Consider the following 25,587-nt stretch of genomic DNA (forward strand, 5'->3'; position numbering starts at 1 on the left):
ATCACGTTATTATTCTCAAACAAGCTCTCCATAAATCACAGGTTTTCACCGCCCTGTGAGACCTGACCAGCCGACCCGTCACTCACGTACCAAATCAAATTGATCGGACGTTAGGCTCTCCCACTACAGCCTGCGATAGAAGGAGACAAGAGACACGACAGCCGCAATATATATTTTTTTAATTTTACGTACATTCAAAATTCTTAGACTTTGGTTTTATTATATATATCGGTTGATACGTTTTCGTCTATTGAACTGTAAAGCGTCAATTAATTACCACAAACCTTACATTGTGTATATTTTAATTTTCATAGAGATCCTAAACACCACATTAAATAGATCCGATGCCGACGTCACGATGTTCCTAATGGCGTTCGGATTTCGGCAGTTACGTGTACTTACTGATTTTTGTATAGAAAGCGTCAGCCCATTTTGGTATTCGAGTGAAAAAATGTGTGTATCAATGATTTTGACACACTCCTCGCCATTCGAAACAGAATACTATATAACGATTTATGTGTGCTACATATAATTTATATATGATTAATAGTAATTGTTGAAAATAGTTTTTGGAAAAAAGGTTTTAGTATAAACATGCTTTCAAATTATCTGACCCTTAGAATGAGAGCCGAATGGCGACTGATATTAATTTAATTAATATTATATTACACGTTGATATTAAACATAATCCAACTTAAACTTTACGTTTATGTGTAATATAAAAAACTAAACTAATAATAATATGATGAACTATATATTCAAAGTTGTAAATATTTGTTATTTTGTGCATTTTGGTGTCTTATAAAAGTAGAAAATCTCTTGCCATGTAATACGATGATAAAACCTACAATAAAGAAATCAACAACCGACAACTTGTATAGCAAGCTGTTGTCATGTGTGTCGATAAGAGTAAAAGCTGAGTCGGTGCAATACGTAATTGCAAAGCGAGACACGTCCCGAGATAGGAATTCACATGAACATTTCACGATGAAATTGACGACTCGTTTAAAGTATTTGCTAACTAGTAAACGCTAAAGTGGAATCACTTTGAGGAAAAATAAGAGATATTTAAATAAAATAAACATTACTGACCTGGAGGCGATCGCTTCATTCCCAAGGTGTGTTATCATCTAAAAAGGCGTTACTTTTGGTGTAATCTTTAGCATACAGAAATTCGTTAACGATTTGTTTCATTTTGCGATAGATATACTGTCTATCTACATATATAGGCGACTAATAATGTGATAATGTGTGATGTACGGCAATAATATAAAAAAAACAAATGGAACTTACTTTTAAATAAATAAGTATATTTTGATATTGTGATAATTAAAGTTTTGTCAGTAATAATTTAGCGTCATTAGTGTTTTGTAAATAGCTCCTTAGGCAATGTTTAATTTCAGAGAGGAGCACAAAGATCATTGCAGTAATCTAATTTAATTTTGCAAACCTACTTACCGAGATATTGTGTCAACTCCATTAGATAATTGAGTGATGAAATATTAATTCAATAATTAATTCTCCCACGACACTCTTTCATTAATTTACTTTTGATCGCGACGTCCGCGTGAACTTGGGGCTACAACTCCTTTGGACTATGAGATACGCATTATTTATAATCATAAAATTAACTCTTATACGCCATTAATTGCTCCATTAAAGTGAGGTTATTCCTTACATAAAGAAATCCTGCTTTATGGTCAATATTGATTTTTTATTAGATTATATTTGTTTTAAATAACAATAACTTTAAATTAACAATAGAGATTTTGTAATGTTAAACGTAATGTATTATATCTCAAAAATTATCAATTCTGTTTTAAAAATTCCTTGTGCTCTAAACAGACCATCTATTGCGGAAGGTTAGCGAGCTATATAATTTTACGCTACGACCTTAAGGTGCAGAGCGGTAACCATAAACGTGAACTAGTCTGAGAAACTAAAGGTATTTAGTTAATGTGATGCACGTTACGATTACGATGCACGATATATGTGTAAATTAATGAAGTTGAAATCGCAAGTAGCGAGTAAATAAAAAAAAAAGCGGTGTGACGATATTGACGACAAGTGAGGTTGTACGTGTCACTATTTCAGTTTTTTTTTTGGAAAAAATACTATAATACAATATAAAAGTATATTATGAACAGACAAACATAACGTTTTACGTAAGTATGTAAGAAGCGCTGTTCTCGTTTATCGGAGCTATGGTCTGTTATCTGTCTAAAGATTAGCGTATCCGCGTCTGATACATTTTTGTACAGCAAAAAATTAATTGATACAACATTCTAATACATTGCAATTTTATTTTTTGTAAAATTATTCTTATTCTTAATGTGACAAGACCACTAGTCTTGTCACATTAAGTCGTCGTGACCGACTTTTGTACGCGACATAACTAGAAAACTCAATAATCAAAGGCATTTATATATTTTTAACATGTGTATGTGTGAATTTTTGATAAGAGAGATAAAGGCGCAAAATGTGCATCCCATAGAACCATACCAACGTTTAATATTCTACCCACTGGCCCATTTCATATCAAGGAAATAATGTTTAAAGCCGGAGCTGTCGCAGAAATTCGTCTTTTATTCCAAATTATATTTTTGTTCCGCTTGCAGTTAAAACGCTTGCAGTTGAAACCTTGGAGTAATAGTGCAAAAAGTGTCTTAAAAGATATTACACCCCGTCTTTTTGCCTCTACTGGTGACAGAAGGGCTGGTTGACTTTTCGTCTAGAGAATCGGAATTGCGATTCAAACGGGAAATGCTGCTAGCTTTCCTGCCACCATTCTACGCTATTAACAATATTTTATTTGTTATTTTGTCTTTAATGTAAATAATAAAAAATATTCTACAATTTATCTACTTAGTAAATCACTTACAATTACTGATTGACTTACAACGCACAGTTTAGACCGTTGGTTCTAGAAGCAGGTACTTTTATGTACAGGAGTCATCAAGTTGATTGAGTTTGTGTGGAAGTTCGCCATTTTTGAAATAAGAATTATGAATAAATGGTGTTAGTATTTTATAATAATAAGATAAACCAAATAAAACGTAATGTTTTGCCATCGGTATATTGTTCATTTGTGTCGTGTTCGCAGCGTTCAAACATTACAAAACTTTAAGCTGCGCTCGCGCATGATAGATCGCTGTGAACAGCGCAGCAACAAGTGTATCAAGGCAGTTCAGTTCAACTGCTTGCCTCATTGATCAATCATGATCAATATGTTGTAGTATTCAAAATATGTATGTAGAATTTAAATATAAATAATATTTATTAATATATTATATAATTATAAATTAGAAAAATCGTTTTAGTCTGTTTCAATTAATTTGTGAAATCGATAACTTGATATGAAAGTAAATTGTATTATTGAACTTTGTTGCAAAATATCTACCAAAATTTACTTAAACATATAACATAATGTATAATATAATAAATATAGATTATGTAAAAGATAATTCAAAGTATGAATAGTAGTAATCAGTATAACACTAATCCATCGGTTGTGTAATAAATATAACAATATCGTTAAATCAATTCAGGACATTGAAATTTTTTGTGACTCTACCTCAATCTTTAGAACTAAGTTATTTAATTATTATAAAATGCATGATTCGTTTTAATTAATACTTTTCATAATTCTTAATTATGATTTCACCGATTGATTCTTTATTATAATAATGACATTATTTATTTTTTAATTTGATTAGATAAATCTGGAAGTACTATTTTCACTTGTAATTGACATGCATATTAGATATACTATTATTGTTTGTATGTTGTAAGTGTGCTATTATAAATAAATAAATAAAAGAGCCAAACATGTGAACGTGTCTATTATTATGGTATAAGTGGCCGTTTTCAATCTATATTAGGTTAAACACAAGCGCAAAAGCGAGAGGTGAGCCGCATTCCGAACCGCCGTATCTTACAGATCACTATTTTGCGACAGCAATTGATTCATTCGTGCTATTTGCAACTAAATGTAAACAAACGTCTTCGTGTTACGTAATGCACCTGTACCAAGTAGCTTTGTTTATGTGATTTTATGTATGAATACCATGAAATAAGAATACCTCGTTTGTTGGTCTAAAATTATAATAATATCCTGGGACATTTTTCACACACGGCCCTCTGATCCCAAATTAAGCTTGTACAGAGCTTGTACTATGGAAACCAGACAGCTGATATACTACATATACTATTTTTTTTGTAAATACATACTTATATAGATAAGTACACCCAGACTTGGGACAAACAGACATGTTCATGCACACAAATATCTGTCCTGGGTGGGAATAGTACCCACAACCTTCGGCGTGAAAGGCAAGCATCCACCAATCACGCCAACCGGTTAGTCAAAAAATATATTTAAATATATATAACTTCACTTTAATAAAACACGTGAAATGATTTCTGAAGAACTCTTACATAGAAATATATTTATATTTCATGTACAATTTTATTTATATAGATTGATAGTGGAAAAGTAGCACATAGCTTGAATAAGATTTACTTTGCTCTACTTCATACACAATAATCGCTCTAATATATTTTACAATATAGCGAATAATGTCAACCATATTTGATTTGTAACTTTTTTATATAAACTTGGTGACTTTGTCTAATGTTATTAAATTTGCTAATGTTAGATTAGACTTCTAGATAATTATTCTGCTTCATCTTAATGGTAGTAAAATACATATGTATAGATATAAGAACGATGTACACGCACAGCCATAAAGCTAGTTGAGAGGGAAAAAATCATTTAATATTTTATTTATAAAAAGTAATTTCTTTTTAAACCAGATATTAGAAACCACTCTCTGATTTTACGGCCAAAAAACAACTACTTTTTCAAAGTCCACTAAAAAGTAGTCAATTAGTCAATGATTCGTATTTAATTTGAAAATGCATATTTGACATAGTTTATACACGAAATAAAAAAACGAAATAGCATGCGTTAGTTTTTATCTCTATCTATTAAATATTCAATCACGGAAATGTATTAATCTTGTATATTATATATCTTGTAGTAATATATAGTGCCAAAACTTTATCGGTAAGAAATTTGAAATGTTATTAAAATCTATAATTGTTGTATATAATACACAACTTTGTTAATAAATAACTGTCACGATAACGATTTAAATAAATAAGTTATTCGATAGTAAAATTTGCATATTTTTTTGAAACTGTGATATTTTTCAATCCCGCTCATTAATCGTTCACAAATATCTTGATTCTGTATTGTTTAAGGTACATATATAACGTCTTACGATTAGACAATTTGGTTTGCGGCGTATTCATGGCGTAAAAAATTATATTTCTTGCAATGTCTATGGCTCGTCTGCCTTCCTATAATATAAAAAAATATATTTATATTTTTTTCCATGTATAAATAAATACAGCAAGAGAAATCGACAATCAATTTGATAGGTATCTAATTCGTCAATCGTCTAATAAATATTATAAAAACGTGTTTTTCCTATTAAAAAACACAAGCAACATTATTCAAATGTATGTAAGTAAGGCGTTTTTTGTCAGTCAGTGTGTCGACTGTCGACTGAATCAGGAAGTGAGGAGTGAACGCCTACATTCCATCGTCCTGGCATCAGCTCACGCCAGCCGTGACCGACTCGCTTATCTTACCTATTTTACACTATTAGACGCACGACTTCATATTTATGTATTATATTTTTATGTACATACATACAATAAGAATGATGAATGCCTAAAAAATATTAATATTTTTTTTTATAAGTTACTTAATTATTATAAAATGCATGATTAGTTTAAAAAAAAAAAATTTTTTTTTTTTGGGAGAGGCCTATGTTCAGCAGTGGACAACGATTGGCTGTTGATTGATATTGATTGATTAGTTTAAATTAATAATTTTAATTATGATTTCGCCGATTGATTTTTTATTAAACCCATTGGTTTACATTCTATTATCCAATGAAATATTAATATTTGAATTCTATATTTGCCCAAGTTGATCTTGGGCAAATATAGAATTCTTGAAATACGTAATATTAATGAAAATTTTTAACTGCCTCGTTGGTCTAGTGGCTTGATGTAAGGCCGCAGACTCGGAGGTCCTGGGTTCGATTCCCAGGTCGGGCCAATAAAAAGTTATTGGGTTTTTCTGTCAGGAAATTCTCAGTAGCAGCCAGGAGTCTGGAAGTTGGAAGTGTGTTCACTCACGTGCCTCGAAAAGCACGTAAAGCCGTTGGTCCTGCGCCTGAACTCTTTCCGGTCGTGTCGGTTTGCCGTCTAGTCGGATTATGAGACCTAGGGAATAGAGAGTGCACCTATGTTTGTGCACACACTTGTGCACTATAATATCTCCTGCGTAGTTGGCTAATCTTTCTTAAGATTAGCCGCCGTGGCCGAAATTGGTCTGGAGGACATTGTTATATAATGAAAATTTTAATATGATTGAATGCTACTAAATTATTTGTTCGTTATTTTCACTAAATTCAATTAATTATACCAAAAACAAAATAAAAAATAAGTAGTGAAGTATATGATTTTTGTCAGTTTGTTTCTGATGAAAAAAAATTATGAATAACAAGTAGCTATAAATCCTATTAACTAATGACGTATATGTATATGATACGTCATCGATGCGAATAAACTAATTCAAATATATTTTATCATAACTTGACATTACACGTAATCTTTTAACATAACGATTCAAAAAAGTCTGCTTGATTAGTTTCGATTTTTAATATTGTGCTATATGTATTAATTATGTAATAATTCCTTATTTCCAGCTCGGGCGCGTTCCTGTGAGTATGGTGGTACCACAAAGGTATGCGACACTGCCGCTACCGCCCGCTCCTTACCCGCCACCACTTTACTACCCCGTGCCTGATGCGGTAAGTATAATTAGTTAAGATTATAACAATAATAAGAGCCGAGACGGCTCAATGGTTACAACAAGTGAATCTTAAGCGAACGCTGCGGCTTCGAAACCGGGCCACTTCAAAGTAACATTTAATTTCTGTGTGCTTAAATTCATCTTGTGCTCAGTGTAGAAGGAACACGTCGTGAGGATAACTGCATGAATGGATGTGATGTATCCAATTTCCTCTAACGTGTTTTAGAGCAGCGTTGATGTATACGCTCAAAATCCTCTTCTAAATAGGAAAGGAGGTCTAAGCCCAGCAGTGGAACAATTACAGTCCGTTACTTACTTTTCTACTGTACAACAATAATTTCGAGTAATATAATGTAGCAACATTTTTTTCTCAACAATCGTTTTTTTGTCTTAATTTACTCATTATTGGAACTTATATCACTTACACCGTTGGTTGCCTGGAAGAGATCGCTTTGTAGCGATAAGGTCGCCAAAGTTGTGTGCTACTCATATTTTGGTTTTATCCATGTTTTGTAAAAAAATTTTCTTTGTGTTATACAATAAAGTATCAAGTAAAGTAAAGTAGCTTCACGATGCGAGGTCGAGAATTGAGAAAAAAAGTACTTACTTTTATTACGGGAACGCTCTTCGACTTAGAACGTTATCAGAGGTATTCTGATTGTGAAGAGGGCTCGAAGTGTCGTGTGGACTGAATTTGATCTATGTAACACAAATTAAAATAAATGTTTCTTTGTTTATTCCTAATTGTATTTAAATAAAACTTAGGTTAAGATTTGATTAGTTGTGCGCACGCATGCGAATTGTAAAGTTTTCTGAACGAGTGCAACTATTGTACAACAGATGGTGCGCGAGTCTTTTTAACAAAGTAAATACGGTAAACGACTTCGCATGCAAGTATTTTATAAACGAAATGTGGTTCCAGCGAGTTCGGCGACGCCGCTCGCCCCGTGCGGTGCGCACCGAGCGGCGCACGCGTCGCGGTCGCCGAGAGGACGCGCAGCTGACGCGATCCCTGGAGCGTATACATCGCAAACGACGCGCTGACAGAGAGCATCCCTCCCTGGACGACTTGAAGAGAACTTACACAGGATTGGATAGGTGAGGAATTATTGTGAATTTAACAATAAACTAAGTGATAAAATGTGAAGTTTTTTGTTTATACATTATTACAATATAAGACTGTGGTAATAAATATTACTATTTTGTATTTACTTAGAACATAGTACGGACAAGTGGGCCGACTGCCCGTAAGTGCTGGCTTCTGTTGTGCCTGTAATTACACTGGCTTATTCTCCCTTTAAAGCTATTTAAAGTTCGTTTGACAATAGAACAACTGATAAAATGTTTGTCCTGTCTGGAGAAGCTTGGCGAAGGTCATTCTATCATAAAATTCATTGCTCAAAAAAAGGAAAAATTACAATACTTATTTGAAGACAACAAGAGTACTAAATGACGTAATCTGTACGTGTTCGTTATCTCGCAGAGCGTACGCGGAGCAGTTCATCGCGGTGTGTGACGAGAGCCGGCACGCGGCGGAGCAGCACGACTCGCTCGCTAGCACAGCCACCGACTCCTCGCACTCGCATCACTCGCACTAGCACACACACACACAAGTGTCTTATACAATCCCATATTTCATATTATCATCCTGTTATCTAAAGCTGCAAGTACATTTGACATGACCAGACATTTGGTACTGTTCCTTGTTACCAACTAAATGCTTTTAAAAATAAATGCAAACGTGTAATATTTCTGTAAATAAATAGCTTAGAAGCTCCGCGTGTGGCCTGTAATCCCAATAACATATACACATTGTGTAAGACTAAATAAAAAAAAACTTATGTAAATTAATACGCCTGATCAAATCTAATAGCAAAAGTAACAGAGTGCGTTATAGGCCTACTAGCTACAATCAATACCTAAATTTAAATATACATATTATACATATAGTCGATTCCAATAGCAGTCGAGTAAAGATAAATAAAAATCATTAACCTTGAATTTAAACGACATCATTGGTCGTGATCTAAATAATCTGTGGTAATCATTATGGATTCGTGAAAAAATGGCGTATTGAAACTGTTATCCGAACTTTAGAAGTAAAATTAAAGTGGATATTAAGTAGTTGAGTCGAATAGGGTTGCATTATAAATAAATGTATATATTATTCGATAACTGTTTGAAGTTCATATTATAGCAGAACTATTGGCAAATCGCATGGAATATGTAAATATAACGTTTATTTCAACTCCATCTTTAATTGGAATAGCTATACCTACTAGCAATATTAAACATATTAATGTAACGACACAAAATTAAACATAACCTATCTTGAAGACATTTTTAATACAATATTTATTATCTGTTTATGTAAAATCGGGGCAAATTTAGATTATTTAGGAACAAAAATTATTATAATTATTACATGATAAGTACATCGTTGTAGATATTTTTTTATGTCGAGCAAAAAAAAATATATTCTGCTTTTTTTATTTATTTTATAGTTATGTATAATACTAATAAGTCTTTATTTCTTCTGTATACACGAGCTTGCAGTAGAGACGAGTGTAATGATAATATAAATATTTTATAAGTTAACACAATAATTAAGAGTATGGTACCAAACTAAACGGGATAGCTTTATGACATTAGTTTTATGACATACTAACTCACTCAAAACGTTACTAACTAATGCACCAAACTAAAATGTTTTTTTTTAATACATTACACAAATATATTATTTGTAAATAATTTACAGCATATATAATGATACCTAATGTTATCTGTAGTAAAAAAAAATGTCCTGTTAAAATAAATAATATTCTTTCGCATTTGTGTTTAAACAAAAAAACGTAAAAACTAATTGTAATTAAAAAACATGTTCTGTATTTAATGATAACTTAAAATAACAGTAATTTAATTTTGGGGTTCAAGGATAACAAGTTTTGATCACCGTAATTAACCCACCCTTACTAACCAATTTATAATGTAAATTTGTTCTATATCGTCAAATATCTGTGTTATTCCATACTTTAAGTTCTTATTATTTAGTTATAGTTAAATATGTAGATGTAAAACATTTTATCCCTAAAATAATCGTGCTGGAAAAAACATGAAAAAAATATAAATAATTTGACAACGATCAAGCCAATCTTTGTACTTGAAGTTGTAATATTTTTGACATATTATTTTTACATACCTATAAACATGCGTAAATCATGCGTAAAAAATTGCTTATACGTGCTAATATAATATGAATCAGTCATATTAAAAATACTTTTAACTATTAATAGCTTATATAATTATGATGCCTTTTTCGCAATTTTTGGATAACGATTATAAATTGGTTATCAATTATATATAACCTCAACAGTAACAACAAGAAAAGATTATTGAATTGTATAATATTGATTATAAACATCGACCACCATTGAAATAAAATGTTTTACATCTGCGTGTAGCGTAAGTTTCTAACATACTTAGATATAAAATGTATATTTGAACTCAAGTCCAATGTACCTAACCGGTGCCAAATTCTCGTTGAAAACGACACAATTGGTTTGTAAATAGCTAACACATCTAAATTTGCTCAATTCGCATTATTTAATTTAGATATTAAATAACTATAGTGTAATGTATCAATCATTTATATCACATTATCGTTACCACTTTCATTATTTCGACGTTTCATTATTTCATTTAGTAGCGTTATTTTTTTAAGGAGTCGCGTATTCTATTGAGATTAATTAGCTAAATAAGTGTAGTTTCATTGTAAATATATTTTTAGTTTTTTATATTTAGGTAATTATATTTTTTATTATTATTTTTTTTAATATCATTAGTGAAGCAATGCCTTTTTCATTTGAATGTCAAATCAATAATGACAGAAGAGTGAAATCAGTGTTTAGCTTAACAGCCGCTAAGCGACCTTTATAAATAAGGCCCTTGATAATTATTAATTGGAGGAGATATATTTTTATTCAATTAATTCTGGTTAATAATAATTATAAATTATCAACAATGTATGAATATCCAGATGATTTACTTTAGTCCTTCGATACTAGTTATTTTTATCTGTATATAGAGGAAAGCAATTATTTAATGTAAAATTTACTGCTTGTAAAGTTAATAAATATACTTTTTTATAAGGTTTTTTTTTAATTTCATAATTATAATTTCTTATAAACGTTATCTACGTAAGACAAAAAACAAAACGGATTTTTTTTATTCCCATAGAGGACTCTTTAATTTGGTAAAAACTCAAAGGTCACTTTTATTTAAGAAAATATACATATAAAATTAAATAAACAGCTTTATTTTTATAATCACAGAGATATTTTATAAAATTCATTCACATTAAAACTCGTTATCGCTGAGCGCCGACGTCCTGCCCGGGTGAGCGCTCGTGATCCTCAGTTCACTCTCAGAGGAGCTGCCGAGCGAGCCCTCTGAACCTTCCCCGCCTTCCTCTCCTTGACCATTACAATGAAATAAACATAATATAATCGCTGCACAGAATAACAAAACTTACGGTATATTATACCTTGATTTCAATCTAATTAATAAGTAATCACACACACACAAAACGAAGCAATTACACGGTACAGCGTGACGAAATACAGCGTGAAGTTTTGAACGTACAGTGTTTACATATTTCAGCTATTTGAAATTATTGTATAATCATAATTTGTTAGATGATTAAGTTTAAAATTTAAATTGTTTCAATGAATCATATCGAGATTAAACAAATATAACGTAAAATTGTTTACAAAGACAATATGTTAAAATGATAACGAGACTGTCCGTATAATAATCTATGCAAGCACTCACTGCGCGTGCGCGCGAGGTCGGCGTAGTCGCCGGCGCCGCCCAGCGTGCGCGTGGCGGGGCGCGGCCGCGACCAGCGCCCGCCGCCCTCGCCTGGCGCCACACGAGACTACACTTTTATTCCTTACATTTCCTCATTACCACCTCACGCTATCGCGGTCATTACAAGAGGCAAATATAAACTTATTTTTGCCACTTATAAACGCATTGCTAATCGGAGGATCGAATTCTCTCAGAGGTAAGAGTCCGTGGTTACATCTGTTATACCGACGTCACTCGCCAGTCTCGTGGTTACCACTCATGTATGTGCCGGCCAATTAATCAGAACCACAATACACCCAAAAAAAATGTTAAAATGTAATAGTTATTAATTACACGAAAAAGATATATGTTTCGTTATGTATACTTACGAAGTAAAGCGATCATTGGCATTGTATAATGTAGTTATCGCATTTTAGTGGCACTATTCATTATCTAAATATCTTACCTATTTGTATTTATATAAATATTAGCTCTTTTTTTTTATAGAATAGGAAGGTGGACGAGCATATGGGCCACCTGATGGTAAGTGGTCACCAAACGCCCTTAGACATTGGCATTCTAAGAAATGTTAACCATCGCTTATAGCCAATGCGCCACCAACCTTGGGAACTAAGATTTTATGTCCCTTGTGCCTGTAATTACACTGGCTCACTCACCCTTCAAACCGGAACACAACAATATCAAGTATTGCTGTTTTGCGGTAGAATATCTGATGAGTGGGTGGTACCTACCCAGACGAGCTTGCACAAAGCCCTACCACCAGTAGGTCATATACACCATCTAATAAAAAACGTATTTTTTAAAATATAATAATACAAAAATGAATATACCATATATCTGCGTATCGGACAGATCAGTGTCGGAGCTGGATCGGTCCAGTTCCTCCAGGGACTCCCGAGCCTGCATGCTCCCAAACGCGTGTCTTGCGTCGGGACCAGTCCCTTGACAAAAACACATCGCATTTAATCCAACACTTTAATTCTAAATGAAAATGATCATAAAGCTCATAATGATGATGATGATGATGGAGTAATGATTGGATATCATGTAGTAATGTTGATGACTTCCTGATTCGAGTCACAGCAGCAATGTTTAACGGAGACTAACTAATTACGCATACATTCCGAGAGACGCGAGAAACCTCGCTACATTTTCTTCACGGGCACGTCTTAAATTCGTAACATCTATTATACACTTAACGACATAGACACATAATTTACCAGCGGTCTTGATTCGGAGCCTAGTCCGAGGTCTCGTGGCTGGACGTGGCTGCTTCGCAGGCTCCTTGCTTTCGTCGCTAGAATCCATATCGTCTGAAAGATAAAATATATTAACAACCATTATTAAAATACTTCTTCGTTTTTACATATTATGTTCAAACAAAAATAACCTGAGTCACTGAGCTTCCCGAGAACATCTTCAGCTTCATATTTATGAATTAATTGCATGATTGCCGCTTGCTGTTCTTCAGCAGCCTGAAAATAAGCAAAGGACTGCTTCAGCTTTGAGAAGTTAGAGCAAATCTATGGAAATCTAAAGAACTCAAAAATGTATATAAATACACACCCTGTTAAAGATCACATACTATGTATTTACGAATTATTGGCAATATTTAAGATGGGATACAACAATGTAAATAACTCAGAAATATCTTAAATCTTCTGACAAACCTCAGCCTGAGCAGTCTCTAGCAAACTGAGCTGGTGTTTGAGCGACTCCACGCAGCGGTAGCGCACCACGTACTGCTCCCACAGATGTTCTATTTCCCCCTCAAGGGCATTAAGCTCGCTTTGATATGCAGGTCTAAAATTGTTACCTTTTAGTCAGATATAGGAAGAATGTATTTAATAAAAAGTCTTCATGATATTAAATCGCATGTACTCGGTACATAGTTACTTAAGCAAAGCTTTCAGAGAACATTAAAATTTCGACAAATGAAATGTATGCCTCGTAGATGATGACGACGACTGCGGAGGTTGTGGTATATTGAAATTTCATATAATGTTTTTTGCCTCAGGTACCAAACTTCTTACTTGATCTTTTGCACTGTATGCAATCTCTTCTCCGCCCGCTGCAGCTCAGCCCGGCGTCGCTCCAACTTCGCGTCTAGCGCTGCCTCGCTGGACGCCACGTTGTCTATCTGTTCGCGCACGGCGGCCACTTGACCAGCCACTGACTCCACCGCACGATTAAGAGCTGCTTCCAACGAGGACATGTCCAAAGGACGAGAAAGTGCTTTGTCACGATGCTCCTGTTCAAAAATAACAGTAAACTGTTGCCATTTCCGACCTTTAATCAAGTAGATAAGGATCATTTTAGAACGGCCATTTAGCAAATTCAGCGTTACGTTTTACCGATATGTAGTGTATTTATAATTATACATAAATATCTTAAAATATTAAATGAGCCCGTTCGCAGATATCACAGTCATATATTTGGTTAATTATTTATTTGTACCTTATTTTCAGGTTCCTTAGCCAACAGATCGTACAGGAAAGCACCTTGAGCTGTGATATCTGTGGCCAATCCTCGAGCTTGCTTTACTTCTCCAACCTGCCAATACGCCAACGTTGATAAAACGTCCAATACACAATTGTGTTTCATTCACAAAATACTTACTCTAGTACTTATATCATACACTATTGGATTCGAGTCACTGTGTTGATCATCTTGGTTTGGCGTATCTAGAGCCGATCGTAGAAGATTAGCTACTTTAAGAAGTTCGCGCACAGCCCATCCATCTGCTCCATAAATCTTTTTACCGTTGAGCTTAAGATTTGCCCGCGAGTGCTAGAACAGTAAGAACAAAACAAAGTTTAGGTTTCCAAAAACAGTACCAATTACACGAACTTTCAAATATTTAAAAAACCAATTTTGTGTTGCAACTATATTAACGCGTACACATACAAATTGTACATAATTTACTAACAAACAGTTCAGTAGCGTGGGTGACCATAGCGACCCGCTCTTCAACAGAATCCTTTCCACCAGCCAATGTCGCATCCGGTTCGATTCTCGCTGCGAGCCACCTCAGACAGGACTCCATCAGCTCCCAGTTAGGATTGCGGAAACTTTCCAATGAAATTTGACGAGGGAAGCCTAGTGCTCGCATTGCTTCGCTAAAATCTGAATATAATAATGTTAAAAACAAATACATTTATGTAAAACGGGACGAGATGACTCAGTGAATAGATCGCCTGGATCTTTATTTAAGATCGCGAGTTCTTAATTTTTGTTTATGTATAATACATCATGTACTCGGCATATCTAAAAGAATAGCCAGGATTTCGGAGCTAATATAACTATACTTATAATAGTAATTAAGTTGCCATTAGACATGACTTACGACTAATACTTACTTCTTAAATCTCTGTACGACATTTTTTTAATAAAAAGTGTATTTATCCTAATTAAGAGTGTAGAATAAATTTATTCGAATATCGAGGTTGTTTATTTTTGCGTTTCTATGGTAACAGACGAGTAATAGATTCGACAATGCTTTATATGGCTTGCCAGACTAAAAAAAAGCAAAAACTAACCACAAGGTTAAGAATTGTTAGATTAATATTTCTTAGTAGAAGCGGAAAAAAATAGCCAGCTTTTCGTTTTTAATTCTATTAAAATCTATTTATACACCTGTAAAACCTCTGGTACCTAAATCACAGTACAAAGTAGTCAATTTTTAACAGTAGAACTACTGGTGAGTGGGTACCATCCATAACCCTAAGCAAAGGCCTACTACTGATTCATTAATACTATGTTTGGTCATCTTTTCTTTGATAAGTTATCTTAATAATCGATCTTTACGGATTAAAATACACAGATAATAAGTAAAGAGAAAATAAACATAGATAATTAGATATTTGATCCGATCTGAAGTAAATAATTTAGAAACAATCAACATATATGAATGCAATTTTTAATTTAAATATTCTTCCATTCTAAATACTTTCATGGGGATACTTTTCAACTACTGCTATTATTTATTAATACGTTTATGCATATATTTTACTAAAAATTACATCTGACGAACCAGCCTTTTAAGCAAGCACGCTACAAATTAGTGTTGTAAAAATTAGCGCTGAGCGTCGAGGGTCGAGCGCTGAGTCGACGCTGTTGAGCGTTCAACGCTCGAGCGTTAGACGCTCGAGCGTTTAAGACTCGTGAGCGTTGATGACTCGGAGCCTAGCGCTCGAGTTGCGCGCTTGAGCTTCGAAGCGTTTTTATTTATAGGGAGGGTAAAATCAAAATTATTTTATGAAAGGGCATTCTTTAGTTATTGTGACGTGTAAATGCCTATGTACTTTAAATGACGACACGACACGTAACAAAATTCATTTTCATCGACATATAATCGTTTTTGCTATAATTTATCATTATTTTGTTTTTAAAATCGTTCATAATGTCGAGTGTTGCCCATGAAATGGAACATGATAGCGATATCATTAGTGATAGTGAGAATGGACGAGACGACATGGAAGTTAGTGATGAACTGAGAGATTTATCTAAGTGCGAAAAAAGTATCAACAGTTGGAAATGGGTTAACTTTAAAACCATCGCGGGTCGTGTTTCATGTAAAATATGTAACAGAAGTTTTTCACTGAAGACCTCCACTTCCATACTTAAAAGACATACGTCGCAGCATACGACTACCAATTCTTCAGATCCAGATGCAAGCATTGCAAGCACATCTCTTTGTTCTCCACGTCAGCCAAGTAACTCCTTGTTAGGAAAACGAAAATTTGGTACGAAACATTCAGACTACGATATGCTTTTGAAAAATTTTGTAATACACGGAAACCATTCATTACACATAGTTGAAGAAGAACACTTTCAGAAATTGATATCTACATTCAATGGAAATTATACCCTACCATCTCGTTACAAATTGACTAAAAGTATTCAAAATTTATTTAAAGAGAAGAAAATTGATGTAATTAATTTCATCAAGTCATCTAAGCATAAACTGTCACTCACTTTTGATTTTTGGACATCAGTTACGAATAAACCTTACATAGTAATTACTGCACATTTTATAACTAATGAGAGCCAACTGATTTCTATGATAATTGAATTTGATATAATACCATACTCTCATCAAAGTGAACAAGTCTTGCAAAAGATTATTCAAATATTTTCCGATTATTCTTTAAAAGACAAAATAATGTGCATAACAACAGATAATGATGCAACAAACGTAAAATGTATTAACCTCTTAAAACTCTTTCACGAAGAATATAAAGATGTGGTCCATGTAAGATTCCTGGCTCATGTGCTCAATTTAGTGGTTAAAAAAGGCGTTAATGAAGTTGAATCAATTATATCTGCGGTCTCAAATCTAGTGAAATATATAACCCTTTCACCTAAAAGAAAGCAAGTTTACGAAGAATGCTGCATTTTGCTGAACGTAAAAAAATTAGATCTTATAAAAGATTGTCCCACGCGATGGAACTCCACATTTTTAATGTTGGAAAGAGCTTATTCGATGAAAACGGTATTAGATTATATGTGTTCAGAAAAAACAGATTTCAATGCAAATTTCATTCAGAATTGGGATGACATAAAAGCCATTTTTTACAGCCTTTCTATGAAGCCACAGTAATGTTATCTATACATGAATATCCAAGTATATATTATGTTTTCCCAATTGTAGATTCTCTACGGAGTCATATAAATAACTTTCGAGATGTTGATATATTAAAAGATTGTGCTAAAGCAATGATAAACAAGTTAAATGAATACTCTTCAAAAATTCAAATTGATCTTACTGAAATTGCAACCATCTTAGATCCCCGTTTAAATAATAATTTCTTTATGAATAAAGGTAATCCAGAACCTTTAAACAAACTAAAGCAACTTTATCTCGATAAATATTACATATCACCATTATCTCAAGACGATATGTTAGACGAGAAAATTTCTTCAGATGTTCAGATCAAGAAATCTTTTTTTTTCTTCAATATATAAACAAAAATCTGATAGGAGATATAGAGATGAGATTGAAATTTATTTAAACTCGTCAATTGAACCTGAAAGCACAAATGTTATGATGTGGTGGAAAAATAAAGAATCTGCATTGCCTAACTTAACTAAAATGGCATATGAAATTTTGTCTGTTCCAAGTACAAGTGTGCCAAGTGAGGTAGCATTTTCAAAAGCAGGCCTCATCATATCTAAAAGAAGAAACAGATTGAGCAATAAAAAATTCAAGCCTGTATGTGTCTTTCCTCATGGTTAAAAAAGAGTATTTAAGATTTTCTAATCATAGATCATAGTTTATACTAAACGGGCTGGACGGCGGCCGATTGAGTTGATAATAAAAATATCTAAATGTAAAGAATATCACATTTTTTGTTTTGTTTAATAATTACGTAAAATTTGTTAAATTAATGGTTATTTTTTTTTTCATTTTGATCAATAAATAAGGTTTTCACAAATAATGCTATATGTGTCTGTTATAAATATTATAAATATATACATAAAGACAACCCCAGAAGTATTAAGAAGTAGTTACAAATAAACTAATTTGTTCTTCGTATACTTTGTAAATTCTGGCGCTCGAGCGCGAGTCGAGCGTTGAGTTCCGCGCTAAAATTGAGCTTTTTTATATAAACGCTCAAGCCAGCGCTCGAGCGTTGGGGAAACGGCTCGAGGCTTACGAAGCTGCTCGATTGTCGACTCGAGCACTTTTAAACTGCTCGAGCGTTGACTCGGGCGTTATAGCTCCGACTCGAGCGTATTTACAACACTACTACAAATATGTTTTTCTACAACGTACCGAAGTAAAAGTGAATATTATTTACATAATCGAAAATCGATCGACTAAAAGACGCTCATACGTTAATCACGTTACAGATAAACACATACACACACGATTATAAGTAAGTTGACGTAATTTATTCTAAACCGACTAACGAGTCAAAACTAAATGTATATTTATTCTAATTATACATTATAGAAAGCTATAATACACAATTAAAATTTACTTACATATACCTTTAGTGATTGAGTGATGGTGAGATGAACTGTCCTAACCTTTCTTAGGTTATTAGTCAACGTGCATTGATTCATACGCATAAACTTTACGTTTCGTGATTAGTTAAACAATGCCGTGTCTTCTTCTTTCGAACTTTAAATCAATAATGGCAGAAAGAGATAAATCAGTGTTTATCTAATCACCCTCTAAACAATTTATAAGTAAGGCCGATAGAGACCAACACGTAAAAGCATTCTTACACTGGAAAGGTAAATAGCGTCGTAGCTAGGGCCCGTCAGGGCGGGCCTGGCCTCCCGGAGACCCACTTAAAGACACAGCCTCTAGGCCGCCATGTCAAATACACACACAATTAAAACATCATACTAAAATAAATAATATAAACTTTCAAGGATTGACACTGTATTTAACATATATATAAAAAAATATATGCTGACACCTAACAAATGTATTTGTCCATACATTAATTTATTAATATTATCTAGTTAGCATAAGTGGCAACGCCGTTGTAATTAGATGTAAATAAAATAAAATAAATAAATTAAAAATAACAATGAAATGCTATTTATAAATAAAAAAAATAATAAAAAACAAAAGCTAAAATTAATTATTTATTTTTATTAATAAGTCTACAATCTAATCCTTATTATAATTTAAATTGGGCACACCCAACAGTAATTGTAATTTAAACGAGTCATTATAATCTGACCATTGATCTGACCATTTTATATACTACTTTCAGTAAAATTTGTATATTTTATTGAATTAAGTTTACACACTATATATCATTTAAATTACAAAAACTGTTGTCACCATTTTGATAAAACTCTTCAAAATGGTATCTACCAAGCTGAATTCATAGTAAACGACAAAACCGACAGAATAATTTTGTAAGATGTTTATCTCTTTGTTATTACTATGTTAGTAACCAGTTTCACTTGTTTATATTACAAGTGAAAACTATATCAATAGTAAAGTAATATTGTAGAAATCATTCTGTCGTTTGAATCCAGTTGGTATTTAAATGTATGCCCAATTTAATAAAAAAATCATAAGTCTACGACAGTGGGCGGCTGTCTCTGAGCGCGCTTCAATGCATCTTCACGTTTAATAGCAACACGCAGCCGGGACGCCTTTAAATGCCTGGAATTAAAAAAAAAATTATATATTTTCGAAACAGAAAATGTCTATGAAGAAGAATATTTATATTAATAAAGTTACTTTTAGTTATGCCAGTAATTATATTATTATATACATGATAAGGAACCAAGCAAGAAAGAATATCAAGGGCTAATAACCAATTGCCATTTGCCATTGCCAAAAATATGAACTGCTAATTTGACTTTCTTAATGGAAAAACTAAACGACACTTAAAACTTTTGGAAGCCAGGCCCGCCTTGCCACTAGAGCAACAAGGTAGTGAAAATAAATAATAAATGGTGGTATATTTGGTAAGTGGTAGGTTTTAGAACCAGAGTACATAACTAAAAATAATAATTAAACATAAAAAGCTAAATAGATATTAGATTATAATTAATTACCTCTGTCTGATGCGTTCCGCTGTCTCTGGAGAAGCTTGTTTCTTAGTAACTGCAGCTTCTCTTATTATATTTCTGAGTTTTTGAAGGCAGTCTGCCAGATTTAGCTGTTGTGACCGTGTCACATCTGAGCGCAAAATTAAGAATCCTTCTTTAGATAGCTTCTTACCGTGCTGAAAATTGAATCATCAAAAACTTTAATATCATTTAAGATCATAGTATATCTCTTTTTCTTTGTAGAAAATTGAATTGAAACTAATAGTACTGAATTATCAACTTATATCTCTTGAAATTTAGAAGAGGACAGAATAGAATATGCTTTATTGTATGCGAAAAGAATTAGAGAAACATAGTTGTAACCAATATTAAAATTAACCATTAATTAAAAAAGGCAGTGTTATCTCTAAAAAAAACAATCTCCTCCAGGCAACCTTTGGGTAAAAGATATGAGGTTTATAAAGTGTGAAGGAAGTGTACACTCAGATTTACTACAATTATTTGGTGGACTGAGTGTATGTAAGTTTTAAAAACAAACTCAACTTCAGATAAAATCTGATGAATCTTTTCAACATATTTGACATTACTACGCACTGTTATAAAAAGCAGTGTGTACTTAGTGATTGTATTTTATTGGTGGTTTTTTTTTTTTGTATATGATGTGTTAACTCTATATAGCAAACTTCTATTTAAGCAAAATCTCTTTAAAGTGTACACATTGTTTTGATTTATTTGGTTTACATTGGTATATATATATATATGTTTAATTTACTGAAAATATAGAAACCTACAAGTAGACTTCGAGAACTTAGCCAATGCAGTTTCTCAAAACTCGTAATACTGCAAATAAAATGAATAATAAATTTCGCTATATATAATACAATATTTATATTATATTAAAGTGGTATTTTTCTTCGACTATCAATAAATAAGTGTAATGCTTATATATATTGTATAAAAGAGGTTGAATTTGAAAAATGATTTGTTAATTTGTGACGGTTATAGCTTACCAGCTCTAGCATTTTTTCTCTAATCTCTTTAGGAATCCAGTCTGCCTCATCCACTTTAAATCTTAAATCCACTTTAGTATGGACCTGAAATATTTATCAGTTTTATTATCATAGTCTATTTTATTATAAGTTTTCATTTTAAAAGTAAATTAATTAATTTAACCAAGATGGCTAGAAAGAAACTACATCTTGGTTGTTACATTGATTTTACTGCCATGTTGGTCTATTGACTAGATGTAAAGGCTGCAGACCCAGGGTCCTGGGTTCAAATCCCAGGTCGGGCCAATAAAAAGTTATTAAGTTTTTCTGTCAGAAAATTCTCAATAGCAGCCCGGAGTCTGGAAATTGGAAGTGTGTACACACCCGTGCCTCGGAAAGCACATAAAGCAGTTGGCCTGCACCTGAACTATTTCCAGCCATGTTGGATTGCCATCCCATTGGATTGTTAGAGTTAGGGAATAGAGAGTGCACATGTGTTTGCGCACATACTTGTGCACTATAATATGTCCTGTGCAGTTGACTAATCTCTATTGAGATTGGCCACCGTGGCCGTAATCGGTCTGGAGAATCTTTTATTATTTTTACTGTTTTTCAAATGTGCAAACGTCTCAGACGCGATTAAGAACTTGAAGTCAGAAGACTTAAGACTACTAGTACTACAAATTAAATGATCTATTTAATTGGACCAAAAACAATGACCTGTAAAAGGAAAAATAATACTGAATGAAATAAATTCTCCCTCACCAACCTTGTTCACATTTTGCCCGCCGGGCCCCGAGCTAGCGCTGTATTTGATATCCAACTTATCGATCGGTATATATCCTGAGAATTTTTCATCCGGATTTGGAGTCTGCAACAAATTACAAAATTAACTCCTAGTCAGAACATAGGCTGTTACTAAGATTCTTTCTTTCTTTCTTAAATACTCACAAAGGCTGGTGTAGTTAGCTTAAGAGAACTGTTAGGATATAGGGTTTCCAAAGAAATAGCACTCTTATAGGCCATGGACCTTTGCAGCAGCGTTGAATACTGTCCGCTTTGTCCGATTAAGCGCATAACGTGCGTACGTACTGGCATGAAAGCCATTGTTTTCAGTTATATTTTAATTCTTTTAGGATAAAATATATACTTATAACATTTTAAGCATAACCTATTTCCGATTGTCAAATACAAGTTGAATAAGATGTCAATTGTCATTTGCCTCATTTGTCAGTTTGCGCTGTCACTGTCAATGTGGTTTTTTTTTGTAATAGGTACAATTTTGATATGTGTTATCTGTTTTAGAAAACAATTTAAGTAGGACTTTTTGGAATGGTCAATATAACACATTAGCAATAAAAAAAATAGTAAACGTTTATAATCTTTGCTTTTCATCAAGCATTGTATCATCATCAAGTGACAAAAAATATTTTTTGACCGATGTCAGGGAATACTTATAAAAACAAATTATTACTTTAAAAAAAACATGAGTGTGCTCCGAATGGAGTAAAAGAATTAGGTCATAATTTTTATTATTATATATTTTATATAACGATAAAGTATATATGACTTAACAACATCATCAGCCAATCGAAATTCACTGCTGGACATAAACCTCTCCCAACGTGCTCCAAAGATTCTTATCCTTTCGCACCCAGTCGAGACCCCACCAATTTTTAGCACCACCAACTCCCTGGTCATAACCGCAGTCTTCACTTTAGGACTCGCCTTTCTTTCGTTTATCTGAGTAGAAAATTGAAATGGTGAATGACCAAAACAAACACGAACATAAATGTGTTCTGTTATGCTTATGTAGCGTTATAAAACCCTTTGTAGTTGAAAGTTTAAGCTTGATATTATTAACATTATAAAACATACTTCTCTTTTACTTTCCATTCAACAGATTGCTTTGATTTAATTTTCATTTGAAGGTAATATATAACTTAATATTGACCTGTTCAAGTCTATTTTGTGTCTAGATTGCTAAAAATACAATCTTAAATATAAATAAAATAATTAATTTCTATAGTAAGTTAAGGATTATTTTCATACGATCGGTTTATTATTATTAACATTAAATGTAATGTATCAACAACCTCAGGCAAGACTAAAATGCGCATCTAATGCTAAATGTTTGCAATAAGTCTCGCTGCCCAAGCAATTCATGTTGGTAAACTATAATATTGCAATTATTCAGTAATACATGTGCTATTGTTCATAACGTAAACAATAGGTACATGTTTTTAGAAGCATGTTACAATTGTCCAATAAAACAATAGTTTAAAATGAATGATTAATAATAACTTCGTCAGTGTTTTATTAACTAGTAGTTATGTGGGTAAATATAGTTTTTATATATAAGTAATAAAACATAATATACAATATAAGACTTACTCTGACATCTTTAAATATTTTTGACCTACTATAGTAACACTAATTGGCGAGGATATTACGTTTAGAGTTACCAGACCCGAAAATACAAGTTTAAAGTTGTGTGAGTGTACGTTATTATGGTACTGCCCGAAACATTAAAATATTTGGATATAATGGTCATTTAAATGCTTAGCTGAACATGACCGTAAAAAGCCGATCATATCTAAATAACGCGGTATACCTGGCCAACTTGATCACGTTATCTGCTATTTATGAGCCTCGTTGTTCTAGTGGCTTGATGTATGGCCGCAGACCCGGAGGTCCTGGGTTCAATTCCCAGGTCGGCCTAATACAAATTTATTAGCCTTTTCTTTCATACCATCTTTGTTTGCGCACACTCTCGTGCACTATAATATATCCTGCGCAGTTGCCTAATCCTTTTTGAGATCGGCCGCCGTGGCCGAAAGCGGTCTGGAGGACATTAGAATTAATTCCGTGGGATTCCCGTACGAATGTAAAATCTTAAGGTACAGAAATTTAGTTTTGCATCCTAGACCTACACAATATATTTTAATTATAAATGTCCGATAAATTTAAAATAACTGAAAAATAGTTGAATAATTAGAAATCATAGTAAGCATTTGGAGAGATTTCGTAGTATATTAATCTAAGTAAAATATTCTGTGTCCAATAAAATGCAAGATTGTTTCTTATATTTCATATCTCTGTAAAATCGAAATAATATAAGTCTGTCAAGAAAATATTCCTTCGTTAAGATAACATGTATATTATATCGAAATTGCTAATCATTTTATTGCAACCAATTAAACAAACTATGCGTTTAGTTGTTAACAATTATGATTAGAAAGAGATACTAGATACCGAGATCAAAAGAGAGATGGCTACGCTCATAAATATTATAAGAACAAGGTACAATAAATAATTAATGTCTTTAAAACAACATATGTATTTATGAAGTTAAATATACAAATAACATAAATTATTAAATAAATACAAATAAAAATTAATATATTTACTGTACAAATCGAGACCGTTTGTAATGGTGGCAAGAATGCTAAATAAAGTTATCGTTTTTATTCGTTCTTATTATTTATAGTATGTATTTATATTGTATACTTGTAATTTTATATGTATTTATAACATAATTTATTTATTGATATATATTATGTGTATTTTATATATGCATGTATTTATTAGTTTGTTTAATCATAAATTAATATTATCTTATTTATTATTAGAGCACCTACCTCATATCCTATGAGTTATCACTTACTCCGTCGGTTGCCTGGAAGAGATCGCTATGTAGCGATAAGTTCGCTAAAATTGTATACTACTTTTATTTAGGCTGTATCCATGTTTTGTACTTTTTTTTCTCTTTGTGGTGTACAATAAAGTAAAGTTGTAAATAATATTAATTTAACCTTAGATGAAAATATTCCCCATTATTTTATTGCAATTTTTAGAGTAAAGAGTTAATACGTAAAAGGACAGAGGAATATTAATACTATACTATTAACAAATGTATGAAATGAATAATATTAGTAACATTAGTAGTGATAAATGAGAATAGTTATGAATCAGTATCTGAAAATATTTAAAATTAATTCATTTATAATAGACTAAAAACTCATTAATATATATATGACTTATAATATATATAATGAATATTTTCATTTAAGAATTAGCCCTAGTATCTCTCTGTACCAGTCCCACCGCTGGGCAGAAGTTCTATTAAAGAGAAGGTTTGGGGCTTATTACACAAAGCTGTTTTAATGTAGTTTCTCGTATAAAAAATGATGTGCCAGAAATTTCTCAACATAATATTCATATGGCAATAATTTTTAAAAACATTACAATTTCATACTTTATAATTCATAAGAAATATTAAATAGAAATATTAAGGATAATTAAAAT

General features: G+C 32.5%; 3 protein-coding genes across 5 annotated transcripts in view; 1 reads left to right on the plus strand and 2 right to left on the minus strand.

Moving 5' to 3' along the window:
• LOC126770948 (uncharacterized) overlaps nucleotides 1–11,034 on the plus strand; it is a 55,591-nt gene extending 44,557 nt beyond the window's left edge. For both annotated transcript variants that reach the window (XM_050490574.1, XM_050490575.1), the window contains exons 5-7: nucleotides 6,786–6,890; nucleotides 7,815–7,990; nucleotides 8,376–11,034. In XM_050490574.1, coding sequence (XP_050346531.1) covers nucleotides 6,786–6,890; nucleotides 7,815–7,990; nucleotides 8,376–8,490 — 396 coding nt within the window. In that variant the 3' untranslated portion in view covers nucleotides 8,491–11,034. The remainder of the gene's footprint in view (nucleotides 1–6,785; nucleotides 6,891–7,814; nucleotides 7,991–8,375) is intronic.
• A 129-nt stretch (nucleotides 11,035–11,163) lies between these two features.
• Nucleotides 11,164–15,228, minus strand: LOC126770950 (clusterin-associated protein 1). Of its 2 annotated transcripts, none has more exons than XM_050490576.1 (11): nucleotides 15,121–15,228; nucleotides 14,691–14,887; nucleotides 14,381–14,551; nucleotides 14,219–14,314; nucleotides 13,795–14,012; nucleotides 13,432–13,564; nucleotides 13,152–13,236; nucleotides 12,982–13,074; nucleotides 12,592–12,702; nucleotides 11,723–11,812; nucleotides 11,164–11,364 (listed from the first exon to the last, which is right to left on the minus strand). In XM_050490576.1, exons 1-11 carry the CDS (start codon nucleotides 15,140–15,142, stop codon nucleotides 11,249–11,251), a joined length of 1,332 nt encoding a protein of 443 aa, XP_050346533.1. In that variant the 5' UTR covers nucleotides 15,143–15,228; the 3' UTR covers nucleotides 11,164–11,248. The 2 variants fall into 2 exon arrangements, with proteins under 2 accessions (XP_050346533.1, XP_050346534.1); XM_050490577.1 differs by having other exon boundaries at nucleotides 11,197–11,364; nucleotides 11,723–11,828.
• A 4,120-nt stretch (nucleotides 15,229–19,348) lies between these two features.
• On the minus strand, nucleotides 19,349–22,479 carry LOC126770972 (peptidyl-tRNA hydrolase ICT1, mitochondrial). Its single transcript, XM_050490609.1, has 5 exons — nucleotides 22,231–22,479; nucleotides 22,049–22,150; nucleotides 21,301–21,384; nucleotides 20,297–20,466; nucleotides 19,349–19,898 (listed from the first exon to the last, which is right to left on the minus strand). The coding sequence occupies exons 1-5, from the start codon at nucleotides 22,384–22,386 to the stop codon at nucleotides 19,805–19,807; spliced, it is 606 nt and encodes a 201-aa protein (XP_050346566.1). The 5' UTR covers nucleotides 22,387–22,479; the 3' UTR covers nucleotides 19,349–19,804.
• Nucleotides 22,480–25,587: the final 3,108 nt, after the last annotated feature.

This window comes from Nymphalis io, chromosome 9 (assembly GCF_905147045.1).
Source record: "Nymphalis io chromosome 9, ilAglIoxx1.1, whole genome shotgun sequence".
Classification (NCBI taxonomy): Eukaryota; Metazoa; Arthropoda; class Insecta; order Lepidoptera; family Nymphalidae; genus Nymphalis; species Nymphalis io.